We start from the raw sequence: 13,485 nt of genomic DNA on the forward strand, positions 1-13,485 counted from the left end.
TAAAGGTCGTCGTCTCTTCATCCCTGGAAATGTCAGCGTGCTCGGGTTATTGTTAAATGAACAGATGTTTGTCACAGCAGGGTTCTGACATGAAACGGAGACACACACGCGTGGTTGGGAACACGTGTGTTTACTATGTCATGTATGTGAGCGTGGAAAACGCTCTGTTGGGACATAAAGAGCCAGAAACAGAAGACGGAGACATCACTGACCGGGACCAGACGGAGCGAGCACGTCTGTCCCATACCGGCTCCTCCCCTGTTAAATCCTCACACACGGAGTGTTGAGTTATCAGACCCCACTCGCCCTGACAATAAAGACCAGCCCAGTAAAGCTTACCTGTTGTTCCCAGAGTACTTAATGGGAGGCAGTTCAGTTTTCAGGCCCCTCCTCTGTGGACTTCCAGTTTGGATTCAGGAGACAGACACTATCTGAAGTGAGGAGGATTATTTCCATGAGTCTAATGTGAGCATCCACAGTGTAAACCAGTATAAATGAAGAACAATAAGGAAACCATAGATGTGCCTAAACTGGGAATCACTGGGTGAATGTGAAAGTTTCACAGGTCGATTATTAGCCACTCCTCTGATGGACAATGCTGTCATGTTTCTTATCCTGCACAGAGTCAGAGCTTCCAGTGCATTCAGCATGACAGCCCACTCCCACAGTGGGACAAGCCTGCCACTGTTTCTGAACGCTCATCTATGAACTGTGTGATCTCTGTCGGGCTGATCCTGGGCAGCCTCTCACACACACAGACTCACAGACACAGACGCACAGACACACGCGCACACAGACGCGCGCACACAGACGTACGCACACACAGACGCACGCACGCACACACAGACGCACACACACACAGACTCACAGACACAGACGCACAGACACAGACGCACACACACAGACGCACAGACACGCACACACACAGACGCGCGCACACAGACGTACGCACACACAGACGCACGCACGCACAGACGCACGCACGCACACACAGACGCACGCACACACAGACTCACAGACACAGACGCGCGCACACAGACGTACGCACACAGACGCACGCACACACAGACTCACACACACAGACGCACGCACACACACAGACGCGCGCACACACAGACTCACACACACAGACGTACGCACACAGACGCACGCACACACAGACGCACGCACGCACAGACGCACGCACAGACGCACGCACGCACACACAGACGCACGCACGCACAGACGCACGCACGCACAGACGCACGCACGCACACACAGACGCACACACACAGACGCACACACACAGACTCACAGACACAGACGCGCGCACACAGACGTACGCACACAGACGCACGCACACACACAGACGCGCGCACACACAGACTCACAGACACAGACGTATGCACACACAGACGCACGCACACACAGACTCACACACACAGACGCACGCACACACAGACGCGCACACACAGACGCACGCACACACAGACGCACGCACACAGACGCACGCACACACAGACTCACAGACACAGACGCACGCACACACAGACTCACAGACACAGACGCGCGCACACACAGACACGCACGGACACACGCAGACAGACAGACGCGCACACACACAGTCAATGCCAGCAGAGGTTAGTGCTGAGAGACCGAGGAGGAGAAACATTGTCCATCACACTCCAGCAGCCTCTGCATCACCGTGTCCATCACCGTGTCCCGTATGTCCACATGTCCACGGGACAGCCCCACACTGGTGGGATTTATTCACAGTCTGTGGCAGTTAGTGGTCTCACAGGCATGTGTGCAGCCTGTCCGGGTGTCGTCCATGACAAACCAGTGAGCTGTCCTTTACATCCTGTAAAGTTGGCTTCCTCTCAGCCTGAGCTGGGCGTGGATGTGTGGAGGTCTCCATATCGCAGTGGTGGCACTCAGAGTCCTGGACTGAGCAAAGATGGAGCTAGAAGTACAACTGCAGCCTTAGCAGAACTTGTTCTGGACATGAACTGGTGACCATTAGAATTCAAATCCAGTGAAATCATTTTCCAAAACGTGCTGAGGTAAAAGTCTCCTGATGGGCAGTGAGGCTCGCTTTGAACAGGAATGTGGTTTTTGGAGTTTAGACTAACAGTGACGCCATGTTTCATGGACCAACTGTTATAGCTGATTACAAACACCAAACCCTGACAGCTATAAAAGATTAAATCCACTCTGCACATCTGCTGTCCTAATGTCAACTTCACAGTAAGAAAAAGACGTTGAATATCAGTTGTCCTGTATAAAACGGGCCTTTGTGGCATGACGATGCCCTTTAACACAACAGCTTCACTTATGATTGAGTCAGTGAAATTGTGTCGCCCTACATGTTATTGATATTTTTGCTTATTTGATCAGAATCAGAAACTTTATTGTCATTGTCATGAGAACAACGAAATGAAGAATGGTCCCCGATCATTGCATCATCCCTAGCAATATCAAAATATAAATAAAACAATAAAATTCAATAAATAAAATAGATAGAATACTTAAAATACTAATAAGATATAACAGTAAAACATTCACATACATTCCCACACACATGCTTCAGGCCGTGCATAGATTAACACAAGAGTGGCGTGATGGACATTTTTTTGTAGTATTCAGATGTGTTATTGCAGTTGGATAACAGCTGTGTTTGAGTCTATTAGTCCTTGCTCTGATTGCCCTGTACCGTCTGCCTGAGGGCAACAGTTCGAACAGGGAGTGGCCAGGATGTGAGGTGTCTTTTATGATGTTTTGGGCCTTTTTAAAACAGTGGGCGTTGTGTAGAACTTCCAGTGTGGGGAGAGGGCAGCCAGTGATCTTTTGGGCAGTGTTAATGATCCCTTGGAGTGCTTTCCTCTGAGCCCCTGTGCAGCTAGTGTACCAAATACATATGCAGTAAGTTAGAACACTCTCAATGGTGGCTCTGTAGAAGGACACCAGCAGTTTCTGTGTGATGTTATTCCTCCTGAGAATTCTCAGGAAGTACAGTCTCTGTTGGGCCTTTTTCAGCAGCTCGGAGGTGTTCACACTCCAGGAAAGGTTCTCCTCTATATTGACTCCCAGGAAGCGGAAGCTTGCCACCCTTTCTACACAGTCCCCATTTATGAATAGTGGTTGGATCTCTGCCTTTTTCCTTCTGAAGTCTATTATGAGTTCTTTGGTTTTTGAAGTGTTGAGGAGGAGGTTATTGGCCTTACACCATGACGTCAGCTGCTCCACCTCGTCTCTGTACGTAGACTCGTCTCCCTTGGAAATGAGCCCCACCACTGTGGTGTCATCTGCAAATTTCACAAAGATGTTGCTGTGGTGGATCACAGTGGTTAGAGCATTCAAACTGGAATCACATATTTTGGGTATTTTTGTCTGCTGTGTGCTGAGCTAGCTAAGATGCTCAAACAGTTTGTCACTAACAGGTTGTCGTTCTGAGATTACGTGCTACTAGAGCTGCACAGTTTATCAAAGTTGAATCTTAATCACAATTTTGTATTTTAACAGTTAAATAAGCTGTTTGAGTGACAGTTAAATGAAAGCCGTGCTATTAAAAACACAAAGTCAGAGTAAATCTCACACTGTCAGACGTACATAAGCAGCAGGCGAGGAGCTTACACCCTAAAGCGAGAATCATCCTTAATAACTGCACAACTAATTCAGCTGGCTCACACCACAAACTGCAGTGAGACTAATGCATTAAGGCCAAGAACAACAAAGCAGTGGCTGCTAATGTGAATCATCCAGCATGAACTCAGGCATAAACCTGACTCTGTACATCGTATCTCACAAAGACACACTGTAATCACTAATGTGGCCACATTCCATTTAGCCACAGATGTTTGCCCATGAAACACAGTGAGTAATAAAGGCCTCATGATGACGGTAAACATACTACACAAAAGATATGTTATCACCTCCAAAGTGGCCAAACCAGCAAAATGTGGCAGTGGGACAAACAGAGGTCTGTGACAGCCGTCGAGTCCTCTGCTATTAGTTCTGTTCACATCTGACATAAAGGTGAAACACTTCAATATTCATTTCTAAAGATAAATCAGCACATCGAAACTGAATAAAGCTGAAACTGGTGCCCTGTTGGTTTCAGTAAGTGTTGATTTAGCATTTGCTAATTAGCATAGCCAAGGCTCGGAAAATGCTAATACCTTATGTTTTCTAGCTTAGATATTTTCCATGTCCAATCCAATAGCTAACCACCAAAATACAGCACACTAGCACATATTTAATACTGATTAAATTCTAAGAGCAGGACTGTATAAGCAGTAAGTATGTTAAAGAAATGTTGTTATTGCAGCTAGCTGTTAGCCTCAGTCGTCACTGTTGTTCCAATCAACACAGAACTCCTGCGTGAAAACGAGGCCGCAGAGGCATCACCAAACCCTTGTAGGCTCAGAGTGAGTGATGACTGTGTCACCACAGTGTCAGATACATGCCTCTTCAAGCTACATTGTTTTAACCAGGAGCTTCCTAAATGCCTAAGTTGATGTTCACCAGGGAGATCATGTTCGTGCAAGTCAGAGGAAGGGGTGTGATTCAGTGAAAGTGGACAGAATCCAGAGGACACAGCAGGGAGGCAGAAAAGTCGGATAAGCGCTGAAGTTGTGGAGCGCGTGAAGGCATGGAGGCTCAGCCGACGTGGCTCTGAGGGCCGCACCAGCAGCGTACCGACGGCTGCTTTTAAACGTCCTTTTCAGCGAGTTCTTGTGTTTCCTCGTTCGTGACTAGACTGAGGGTGCACTCATTATCCTGCAAATACTGAACTGTGCAAAATACCAAAACTATGCAGAGGACGGTGTTGTAACACTGGTGGAAACAGAGACGGGTGGCAGAAATAAATACTAATGTGAATCAGCACAGTTCTGCTCTTGGACTGCTAATCCACCCCCACTGCTGCTGTTCCACCTCAGACACTTCACACCTCCTCTATTCACCCTGCTCACTCCCCCCCGCCCCCAACTGCAGCATCCAATACACACTCAACACAAGGCTCCAGCCTGTCTCTCTCAACCACCCAGGTTAGGAGGGAACTGAGGAGGATTAATGGCAAGAAGGCAGCGGGTCCAGATGGCATCAGCTCGAGGGTCGTCAGGTCCTGCGCGGACCAACTGTGTGGGGTGATGGAGCACCTCTTCAACCTGAGCCTGAGGTTGGGAAGAGTCCCACAGCTCTGGAAAACCTCCTGTGTTGTACCAGTGCCAAAGACTTCACGCCCCAAGGACCTCAACAGCTACAGGCCGGTGGCTCTGACATCCCACCTGATGAAGACCCTGGAGCGGTTGGTCCTGGCTCAGCTTCGGCGCCTAATAAGCTCATCACTGGACCCACTTCAGTTTGCCTACCAGCCTGGCATTGGAGCGGATGATGCCGTCATTCACCTCCTACATCGTTCCCTCGCTCACCTGGAGACCGCTGGAAGCACTGTGAGAATCATGTTCTTTGATTTCTCCAGTGCCTTCAACACTATTCTTCCCTCGGTTCTAAAGGACAAGCTGGTGAACTCTGGAGTGGACCATCACCTCACTACCTGGATCCTGGACTACCTCACCGACCGACCACAGTATGTGAGGACTCAGGGCTGTGTGTCGGACAGGGTCGTCTGCAGTATGGGGGCCCCACAGGGAACGGTTCTGGCTCCGTTCCTCTTCACCATCTACACTGCAGACTTCTCCCACAATTCCACCCAGTGCTTCCTGCAGAAGTTCTCTGATGACTCTGCAATAGTCGGCCTCATCACTGATGGGGACGACAAGGAGTACAGAGGTCTGACCCAAGACTTTGTGGACTGGTGCCAGCTGAACTACCTCCAGATCAACGCCAGTAAAACCAAGGAACTGGTGGTAGACTTCCGCAGGCACAAGCATTCTCCACTGCAACCACTGAACATCCAAGGTATGGACATTGAGGCTGTGGACAGCTACAGGTACCTTGGTGTTCATCTGAACAATAGACTGGACTGGACTCATAACTCAGACGCCCTCTACAGGAAAGGGCAGAGCAGGTTGTACCTGCTGCGGAGACTCAGGTCGTTTGGAGTGGAGGGCCCACTCCTGAAGACCTTCTATGACTCTGTTGTGGCTTCTGCTATCTTTTATGGTGTGGTCTGCTGGGGCGGCAGCATCTCTGCTGGGGACAGGAAGAGACTGAACAGGGTGATCCGAAGGGCCAGCTCTGTTCTAGGATGCCCTCTGGACCCAGTGGAGGTGGTGAGTGACAGGAGAACGGCGGCTAAGCTGTCATCCCTGATGGACAACATCTCCCACCCCATGCAGCAGACTGTGACAGCACTGAGCAGCTCCTTCAGTGGGAGACTGCGGCACCCACGGTGTGGGACGGAGAGATTTCACAGGTCTTTCCTCCCCACTGCTGTCAGACTCCACAACAAAGACTTTAACTGATCAAACACACACATCCACACATATGCAATAATACTAAGTGCAATAATCCTTTCTGTCATCGTTGTATTTTTACTCAGTTGTATATAGCATTCGTATTCTATTTTTATCTTATTGTATATTTATTTTATTTTATTCTACTGTATATAGTATTTTATTTTATTCTATTCTGTACAGTTGTGTACTGTATTTATTCTTATTGTATTCTAATTTTTGCCTCATAACTTTTGCACTGTCCACTTCCTGCTGTGACAAAACAAATTTCCCACGTGTGGGACTAATAAAGGTTATCTTATCTTATCTTATTTTATAGCACTAATATAAATATCATTATTAGCATTTAGCATCAACACGTTATTTTACAGTACAGGAATCATTTTTATTACAGGGACGATGCTTTCTATGTTTTTACATTGAAATTTAGTGTGTAAACGATTAGAGTATAACTGGTACTATTCATGCTGCAGTAGTTAAACAGGGATCTTCTGCCAAACAGCAACCTCCTGCAGTTCCTTTAATGGCCACTAGAGGCTGGTCCATAACCAGCAGCTAACAAAGCTTGCTGCGTTAGCTGCTAGCTTAGCACTCCACCTTGCCATTCAAATGTGGCTGCTTCTGACGTTACAGTATTATTTCATGTAAAACATGAATGTTGACTTGACCACAGCATATACATCTATGCTTCTGCCATGTTCGAGTGGCTTACAGCCAGACTTTAATAGTTGTTACCAGCCTATGACATGCAAACGAGAAAAAGAGAAGTAAATGTATTCTAGGGCTGTTGCTGAAGGTTGGTGGTTCGATCCCCGTCTGCTCTAGTCTACATGCCAAATATCTTGGACAAGATGCTAACCCCAAGTTCCTCTGCGATGCGTTCATCAGAGTATGAATATTAGAAGCACTTGCATAGACAGTTGTAGAAGCGTGCTGTGTAAGAAGCAGTCCATGCACCGTTCTACACAGGTTGTTGTTTTTTGCAGTGGCATTGACCCCTCTGTGCTAAGCTCATGTTAGCAGCAGTCTGCACCTGTTTTCCATCAGGCCTCACCCACGGCTCAGGATGTAATCAGGTGTTTTTCCCCAGGCTGTCAGCGTGTGTGTCTCTCCATAATAAAAGGCCAATCTGGCTCTGTCGTCCATCACAGCAGCATTTCCTGTTTTTACCTCAGGCCTCACAACGACAGGCAGGGATCTTATCTCCGGCTGGCCTGGAAGACCTTTCCCTCGTCATGTCAGCAGGACATAATGATGCCGTATTGAGAAAACCATAAACGTGCGACTGCTGATCTGTTATCGGGCTCATGGCACATGAAGGAGCTGAATGAGTTCTGTGAATGATGTACTCTGATGTTCAAACCAGATAGGTGGATGTGATTGATATCACCACACAGAGCTGGGGAGTGTGTGGCGCTGGTTCCATCTGAGTGAAACGCTGCATCACACTGTAGCAGACACATTCACCCGAACACAGGACGGCTCTGAGTTTGGTGGACAAAGTCAAACAACCATTGCTGCACATTTTTACTCTGACAATGGAAATCTGTGTAAATGCATTAGACAGGCACCTGTTAGTCCTGAGCCACCTGGGAGCTGCAGAGTTCAGCAGGACTAGTGTTCGTTCAGTCTTTTCTAACACAGCATTTCACACATTAACTTGTGCAACAAGTGTCTCCTGGAGAAGAGTCCATTTGGTGATGGACGTCCTTTATAAGGCAGGACGCGGACCCCAGCCAGAACCTGCAGCAGGTTCAACTAATTCCAGTACAACCATTAAAAAGTGAGTGTGAGAGCAACACTGAGCTTTCACCAGGACACGGAGGTACCGCTGTGTTTAAAGCTTATTGGACTGCACTGTGATTCATACATTTTGTGACCGGCCCGTTAGCTTGTAGCGTGTTGCAGCTAGAATATAGCTGCTCAGGGCAATGGATGTGAATTTTGTGAAGTTTTCTTTATAGAATTATTCTGACCAGACTTTATCATGGATCTGCTGAAACGGCATTTTATCATCTTATCTCTTTAATTGGACGTAGCTCCTGCAGAAACAGGATGTCAGGCAGAGGCAGATCAGATTGTTCTGCTGTGTAAACCGATGTGACGAGAAGTCAGACGTTTTGAAGTTGGGAACTATTTAGATATATTTTGAATCTTTGTAGTTCCGATGTGCCTTCCTGCTTCCCAGAAAGCAGAGAAACCGTCCTGACAGTTTGTACAGATGTGTCTCCTGAACTTGGACATGTCTCAGATCTTTTCTGTACTTTGTTTTCTGCAGTCTTCATCCAGCTATATCAGGTTTAAGTGTCATCAGTGGCCCGTTTGCACCGTGCCAGAGGACGGTGTGCCCTCTGCCCTGTGTGGATGATGGTTGAGTCAGCACAGCGTCTGTGAGCTCGTTCCTGATGCTGTCAGAACAACTCGGACGCCTCGTGTTCACCTTACTTACGTCTGTGTTGGCGATTCAAACGGTCATGTGCGCTCTGTGCTCAGACTGGATGCTGCTATGAGACGCATCAGCAGTTTCTCAGGGATAGTTTGTTTCCAGTCTCTGTGAGCGTTACGATGCTGCTCACGTCTGTATGTGAAATATTAGGAATGAGTTGGGCTGTGGTGGAAAGTCGCAGCATATTTATTAGTACACACACAGATATGCTTACTGTTTGTACTACTTTGTTCCTGTACTTCACTGCATGTCAAAGGAAATATATTTGAGGAAAATGTTGTTTACTTTTTAAATTTAGATTGGTGTTTATGTTCTACTCTGAGCCCCTCCCTGATGGCTGAACTTCTCACCCTATCTCTAAGGGAGAGGCCAGCCAGCCTTCGGAGGAAGCTCATTTCTGCCGCTTGTATCCGCGATCTCGTTCTTTCGGTCACTACCCACAGCTCGTGGCCATAGGTGAGGGTAGGGACGTAGATCGACCGGTAAATTGAGAGCTTCGCTTTTACTTCGCTGCTCCTCCACATCGAAAGGAGCCAGCTGAGGTGGTTCGGGCATCTGACAAGGATGCCCCCTGGGCGCGGTGTTCCAGCCATGTCCCACCGGGAGGAGGCCCCGGGGCAGACCCAGGACACGCTGGAGAGATTATCTCTCTCGGCTGGCCTGGGAACGCCTTGGTGTTCCCCCGGACAAGCTGGAGGAGGTGGCTGGGGAGAGGGAGGTCTGGGCCTCTTTGCTTAGGCTGCTGCCCGGCCTCGGATAAAGTGGATGAAGATGGATGGATGATGGATGGTTTTTATGTTACCTAAGGAATTTGACACTTTAGCCTAGCTTAGCATAAAGACTGTAAATGTGGAATAAAACTATGCTGGCTCTTCCTAAATGGTTAGCAGTCCACTTCATTCCTGTAATGTTCATGTCTTAAATAAGACAGGAAACAGTCAGAAACTAAAAGTTGTTGGTTAGTGTGGGGAAGTGAGTATTTCTGCTAATGAATTGCTAAGCTAGCTCTTTATAGTCTTTAAATGAAGATTTGGTACTTGTTTTTGAGCTTTAGCATCATATTAGCACACACATTAAAGCCTTAGTGCCATCTACTGAATGGCAGTGATGCCTTTGTTCCCAAACAAACAGCAAACCTCTTGCTTTTTTTGTCCCGGTCGCACTAAGCATGTGTGGTTGTGCTGAGCGTTTTCCTCTCATAGCTGGACCAGGAGTTCTTTATACATCAGAAACTGTTCAATAAAAGACATTTTTGGAGAGTTTTCAGAGATATTGCAGACAAACATTGGTTGTGATTCTCGACCTGCATGGCGGGTGACGTGGGGGGTGGGCATTTCGGGCAAAAATACTTTACAGTATTCAATGATAACAATGATAACGGTTCTCCAAAGGTTCCCACCCCTGTAGCCCCACCTACCCTAAAACAACTGCACATAATTGTGGCACACCTGTGACCTGCTAGCTTCCCGTGGCAGAGCTACAGGGTACAGGGATGTGATGACTAAGCACAGGTGAAAATGAAATGTATGTGCTTCTGTTCCAGGCTGCATGCTGTGTTTTGGCCAATCAGCCTTCTTTCGCTTCAACCACCCTGAAGAAGCCTTCAGGATGAAGAGTATGATGCCCCAAGGAGGAAGTGTCTCTGCTGGGGACTACAGACTCTGTGCAGGTACTGTGCCGTTATTGTGGGGTTTCCACATACATACGTAGTATATCCTGACTGTTATTACTCGGGAGCACTGACTCCACACCTCGCAAACACAAATCACTTTGAAAAGCTCAGCACTGGCACTTTGTCCAGGAAACAGAAAGACCTCGTTTCCCCCGTAAGAAATCTCATTTTCAGCTCGGCCTGCACGGATGAAAGGAGCAGACGGTAAAAAGGCGGGTGCTGGAGGTGGAGAGGTGTAGTTTACAGGTGGCTGCTTGTACAGCAGTAAACTCCACACAAGGGTGGAGCAAGTGGAGCAGCAGACTTTTCTTTGTGTGTTTGTTGGCTTTTCAAACGTCAGCTGCTCTCAGTTACTTTGGTTGGTGTTTCATTAAAAAGACATTTTATATTTGCAGAGTCATAGATTGGTCAGAGTTCTGTTTGCAGCTCTGTTATCAGACCCTCGTCGTCACTTGGAGGGTCTGTTGGAGCCCAGAGCCTGAGCAGGGCCCAGCTGGGACCGAGCTCACACCATGCATGTTTCATCTCATTCCTCTGTCTCCAGGCAAAGTGTGTGTGTGTGTGTGTGTGTGTGTGTGTGTGTCCACAGCTGTAAGTGTACCTTCTCTTGGCAAGCTATACTTCCAGGGATCTGTCACAGCATCTCGTCCCCCGTCCTCCCCCACAGTTGACACGGCGTGCCACCAGGGGATAAGTATAGCACACAGGCACGCTGCCTGCTCTGGACTTCCTGATCCACTAATGAAAGCCTTCCGTTGTTTAGAAACGTACCAATTACGCATTCCTGAGTTGCGTTCAGATGAAGATTGCTTATGCCACTCCCATGATAAACGCAGCATGTCCGCCGTGTCAGCTTGAAAAGACTTGAAAGTGGCACATGTTATCTTTGTGTGTGAACTGACTGACGCACTGACAGAGGCGAGGCTGCCGGACACTGGCGCCACCGGGCCCTCTGACCACCACCAGTAGGCAACGGGTGAAGTGTCTTGCCCAAGGACACAACGACCGAGACTGTCCGAGCCGGGGCTCGAACCGGCAACCTTCTGATTACAAATAGAGGATCAATGAGGTCATGGTGACCTTGTGATTGACATGCCGCCGGCCCATCAGTCTGCAGCTTCCCTTCGTTTCACAGTCAGCGCTGCTCGTTGCTATTTCCTCGTCACAAACTGCTGCAAAACGCCGAGATGGTCAGTGTGGAAATGCTAACAATGGGTGATCCTGCTTCTGTCTTTAGTATACAGTCTGTTTTCCATACACACGTGAATGAAGGAAAAATTACTGATGGAAATCTCTGAGTCTGCTTTAAATCAGTTCTGCTGGTCCAGGGCTCCTGAGGACTTCTGATCTCCCTAACGGGACCATGCTGCCACACATACATGGTAACACTGCAATGAGTCCTGCAGACAGGGGACGTTTGGTGTTGTCAGCAGCCTGGTGGCGCTGGTTGGCATATTAGTTGTTTATGGCCTACTTCTGTGAATCCTAAAACTTGCATCACTTTGTAACGATTGTCTTGCAAAATCAAACCTCATGCAATTCTCCAGAGTCATGTGCACTTTGCACCACTCTGTCAGTCCGCCCTCCATTTTCTTAGCTGTTTATCAGGTTTGGAGGGGGGTTGGAGCCTGTCCCACGTGGCGCTGGCGGAGAGGACATGTCATCAGTTTCTGTGCAAGACAGAGAGACAGACAGCCACACACTGTCACATCCTCCACTGAAGACCAGCAAAGAGTCACAAATTGCAGCGGCGTCCGTCGCATTTACCTGTCTCGTTTAGTTTCTGCAAGCTTTGCTGGATTTTCATCCAGCTGGCACTTCCTGTATCTCAGTGCGAGGCCAGCAGACGGCTTTGTGGTTCCTTAAAGTGGCTGATGGCTGGGGTTACAGTATCCTTTTCAGAGGCTATTTATAAAGCTCCCAGTTCCAGTGTGCTGTCTCCCATCTCTGCGCCCTCCCTGCCTGGGTTTCCCCTCTGGTCCCTGTTCCCCAGCCTTCTGTATTCTTCCCAGTGAAAGGCCTTTATCTCCCAGTGACTTGGCTGCTGGACAGCTCTGAGGACAAGGCTGAAGGCTGGGGATGCAGTTGTGGTTTTAGATTGGCACTGCTGCATGCTGAATCTCTTTTTTTCACTATTATGAGATGAAAGCAAGTGCTTATTAATAAAGCACTATTAGGACGTCAAACTGGGGATCTTTTTGCCATTTAACAGGGTAACCGCCACATATTTCCTGCCCCTGTTTTCCATTTCCAAACCCACATTTCCATCCCAGAAGAACCTCTCTGATTTTCCTTTAAATATTTCACCATGCTCGATCAGTGTGAGTGTTTTTATGTGGAAAGATATTCAGACAGACGGTGGATGCACGGGGATATTTGTCATTTCTGACTTTTGTCCCAAAGTTTCTCTTTTTGAGGTTGGCCTTGTTTGGGTAAACTAATAAGCTGCATCGCTCTCTCACCGCCATCCCTGGCTTTAACGTGGACACGGGCCGTTTCAATACTTTCTCCTCGGTCGCATCTAACCTGCATTATTGACACAGAGAACAGTGACGAACAATAAAATGTGCTGCCGTGACAAACTGCTCGCAAATCTCGCAGTGGTTCATCACTGCGGGCAGGAAAAGCTTCGTAAGTAAACCACGACACGGTCAGTCATACAAATGTACCTTCAAAATAAAATAAATGCCTGTCACCAGGAGTTCAGAGCGATTTGTTTTTCGTAACTGGGTTTAATTGTAAAACTGCACTTCTAAGGTATTTTATGGACTTTCATATTCAGTTAAAATCGGCCTTAATAGTGAAAATGTTCTCAACAGTGGCACGTTCCCTTGACGCTAATAGAGATTTACTTTGAAAGTCAAGACCGGAAATGCCGTGTTACTGTTCGCGTAACCTGACGCCAGCGGTTCGGCGGTCCGCAGCGGTACCCAGCACCCCGGCTGAACTGTCAGCGCGGCGTTGAAGCT

General features: G+C 47.9%; 1 protein-coding gene across 7 annotated transcripts in view; it reads left to right on the forward strand.

The window, feature by feature from the left end:
- Positions 1–13,485, forward strand: part of phldb1b (pleckstrin homology-like domain, family B, member 1b) — a 99,605-nt gene that overhangs the window by 39,506 nt on the left and 46,614 nt on the right. For all 7 annotated transcript variants that reach the window (XM_085478938.1, XM_085478939.1, XM_085478942.1 and 4 more), the window contains one exon: positions 10,388–10,513. In XM_085478938.1, the coding sequence (XP_085335064.1) occupies positions 10,388–10,513 (126 nt within the window). The remainder of the gene's footprint in view (positions 1–10,387; positions 10,514–13,485) is intronic.

This window comes from Copadichromis virginalis, linkage group LG14 (genome assembly GCF_057382275.1).
Source record: "Copadichromis virginalis isolate Kocher_CV1m ecotype Utaka linkage group LG14, C_Virginalis_male_GT1.1, whole genome shotgun sequence".
In the NCBI taxonomy this organism is placed as follows: Eukaryota; Metazoa; Chordata; class Actinopteri; order Cichliformes; family Cichlidae; genus Copadichromis; species Copadichromis virginalis.